The 2545-nt window shown below is 72.0% G+C and overlaps 2 protein-coding genes across 2 annotated transcripts; one reads left to right on the forward strand and one right to left on the reverse strand.

Moving 5' to 3' along the window:
* Positions 1-815: 815 nt before the first annotated feature.
* AURANDRAFT_68390 (hypothetical protein) lies at positions 816-1487 on the forward strand (the record flags this gene model as incomplete). Its single annotated transcript, XM_009044065.1, has 1 exon — positions 816-1487. One exon carries the CDS (start codon positions 816-818, stop codon positions 1485-1487), a length of 672 nt encoding a protein of 223 aa, XP_009042313.1.
* A 54-nt stretch (positions 1488-1541) lies between these two features.
* AURANDRAFT_34650 (hypothetical protein) lies at positions 1542-2237 on the reverse strand (the record flags this gene model as incomplete). The annotated part of the gene is made up of 1 exon (XM_009044066.1): positions 1542-2237. One exon carries the CDS (start codon positions 2235-2237, stop codon positions 1542-1544), a length of 696 nt encoding a protein of 231 aa, XP_009042314.1.
* Positions 2238-2545: the final 308 nt, after the last annotated feature.

Consider the following 2545-nt stretch of genomic DNA (forward strand, 5'->3'; position numbering starts at 1 on the left):
GCTTCGGACGGCGTGTGCCTGAACGTGACGACGCTCGACGCCGAGCGGGCCGCGGGCTTCGTGCCGCGCGAGCGCGCGATCCTGCTCAAGATCGACAACGAGGGCTCCGAGCCCGCGACGCTCCGCGGCGCGCGAAAACTCCTCGAGGAGGCGCCGCCGCTGGTCGTGATCCTGGAGTGGCTCCCCTTCCACTACGACGACGGCGCCGCCGCGGACCTCGCCGCGGACCTCGGCGCGCTCGGGTACACGTTGTACCCGCTCGCGCCGCACGACCGGAGCCTGCGGCCGCCGCCCTACGGCTACCGCGCGCACGACGTCCTGGGGGAGGGCCTGCCCCTCCGGCGCGCGGGCGGGTCGCCGCTCGCGCCCATGGACGACCGGCTCTGGGCGACGATGCTCGACGTCCTCTGCGTCCACCGCGACCTCGCGGCCCCCGGCGCCGGCGCGGCGCTCGCGCGCGACTGGGGCCGCGCTAAGGGCCGCTAGGGGGCAATGAATAGGAGGTCGCGGTGGACCGCGACCACGTCGACGTCCGCGACGGCGCCCGCCATCTCCGGGACGCGCGGCCCGTCGACCGCGAAGTCGCGCCGCGCGGGCGGCGCGTCGCCCGCGCCGAAGCCCGCGTCGACGGGCGTCAGCGGGTAGAGCCGGTAGCCGGCGGCGTGGAGCGTGGTCTCGACCTCGGGCCAGCGGTCGTTCTGCGGCGCGAGGAGGAGCACGAGTGAGGAGCCACGAGCGTCAACGACACGGACACTTTATTTCGTTGCACGAAACACCCGCGGGGCTGGGCAGCGCCGCGCGCGTCCGGGACCGCCATGGACGCGCACCAACTGTCGAAGCTCATCCCCGTGGCGAACCGCCTCGCGGCGAACGAGGACATCCTGGAGAGCGAGCTGCGGGAGATGCTCGCGGCCCTCGGCGGCGACGACGGCGCCGCCGCCGCCGACGACGACGCGGCGCACAAGGCCGCCGCGTCGCCGAAGAAGGCCGCGCGGCCGAACGCCCGGGGCAAGAAGCAGCAGCTGTCGCAGGAGGACGTCGTCGCGCTGGCCTACAAGAAGGAGGCCGAGGCCGCGCGCGCGAAGCGGTTACGCGAGAAGCGGCAGGACGCGGCCGTCGCGGAGGCGCTGCGCAAGGGCGACGCGAAGCTCGAGCCGGCCCTCGCCGCGCGCGCCGCGTCCCTGCGCCGGGTCTGGAAGCGCGAGCCCAAGGGCCACGAGCTCTTCAAGATCTTCGACCGCAACGGCAAGGGCTTCGAGCTCGCGGAGCTCCATCGCATGATCCGCCGCGACCTGCGGCTGAAGCCCGCGGACATCTCCGACGACGAGATCGCCAAGCTGGTCAAGACGCTCGACGTCGACGGCACGGGCTGCATCGACGTCGCGGCGCTCAGCGAGTACGCGGACGGCAAGGCGCGCGCGTGGGCGACGGAGCGCATGCAGCAGACGCGCCAGGCGAGCTCCTCGGGGCGGCTAACGACGTCCTAGCCTGGGGGCCGCTGGAGCAGTTTCCTAGCCTAGGGGTCGCCGCGCTGGGACAAATTACTGTCGCCGCCGCAGGAGGTAGCTCGTCTCGAAGAACGCGTCGCAGCCGCGCTCGCGCCAGGCGGGCTCCGCGTCTATGCGGTCCTCGCGCTCGAGGAGCGCCACGTCGAAGGCGCCGTCGAAGAGCTCGTGGACGGCGTCCTCCGGCACGGCGAAGGGCGGGCCGAGCTTGCCGCCGTCGAAGGGCGGGTGCTCGACGGCGACGAGGAGCACCCAGCCGCGCACCAAATCCGCGAGCGTCGCCGCGTAGGCTCGGCGGTCCGCCGGCTCCACGGCCACGAGGCCGCCGCGGTCGAAGGCGCCGTCGAACCGGCCGCCGAGGTCCCCGGGCGCCAGGCCGAGGAAGTCGCCGACCTTGAAGCCCACGGTCCGCGTCGACGGGAGCCGCACGACCGACAGATGATTCGGGCCGGGCTCGACGTTTCCGCCATGTTCGCTGGCGAACGCGTCCAGCGCGCCGGCGCAGCCGTCGACGCCGACGACGTCGAACCCGCGGTCCGCGAGCGCCGCGAGGTCGAGCGACTTGCCGCAGAGCGGCAGCAGCACGCGCGCGCCCGACGCCAGCGGCGGCGCGTGGCGCGTCAGCACCGGGTGCTCCTCGTCGAGGTGGAAGTTCGTCGCCTTCGCGTCCCACTTCTTGCGCCAGCGCGCGAGCCTGTCCTCGGCGCATTGCTCTTGCTGCGCTTGCGCCATGGTGGCGCACAACGCGGCGAGGAGGAGAAACTTTGCCAGCGTTGCGACGACTGTTCGAGGCGCTGCGCGACGAGTACGACGCTGTCTACAGCGTTATCAAAGTCGAGCAATTCTCGAGAAACGCCTCGCCCATCGCGTTCTTGGCCGACTCCGTGTGGTGAGCTCGGATCGGCAAAAGTGCTTCCGAAATGAGATGGGTTCGCGTCGTGGATTGCCGCTTCGAGTGCAGGGATGGCCTAGTGGTTATGGCGACTGTCTTACAAATCTCTCCGAGATTTCGCGCACAGTAGGTCGCGGGTCAAACCCCG

The sequence above is a fragment of the Aureococcus anophagefferens genome (genome assembly GCF_000186865.1).
Source record: "Aureococcus anophagefferens unplaced genomic scaffold AURANscaffold_118, whole genome shotgun sequence".
NCBI classification, from domain to species: domain Eukaryota; class Pelagophyceae; order Pelagomonadales; family Pelagomonadaceae; genus Aureococcus; species Aureococcus anophagefferens.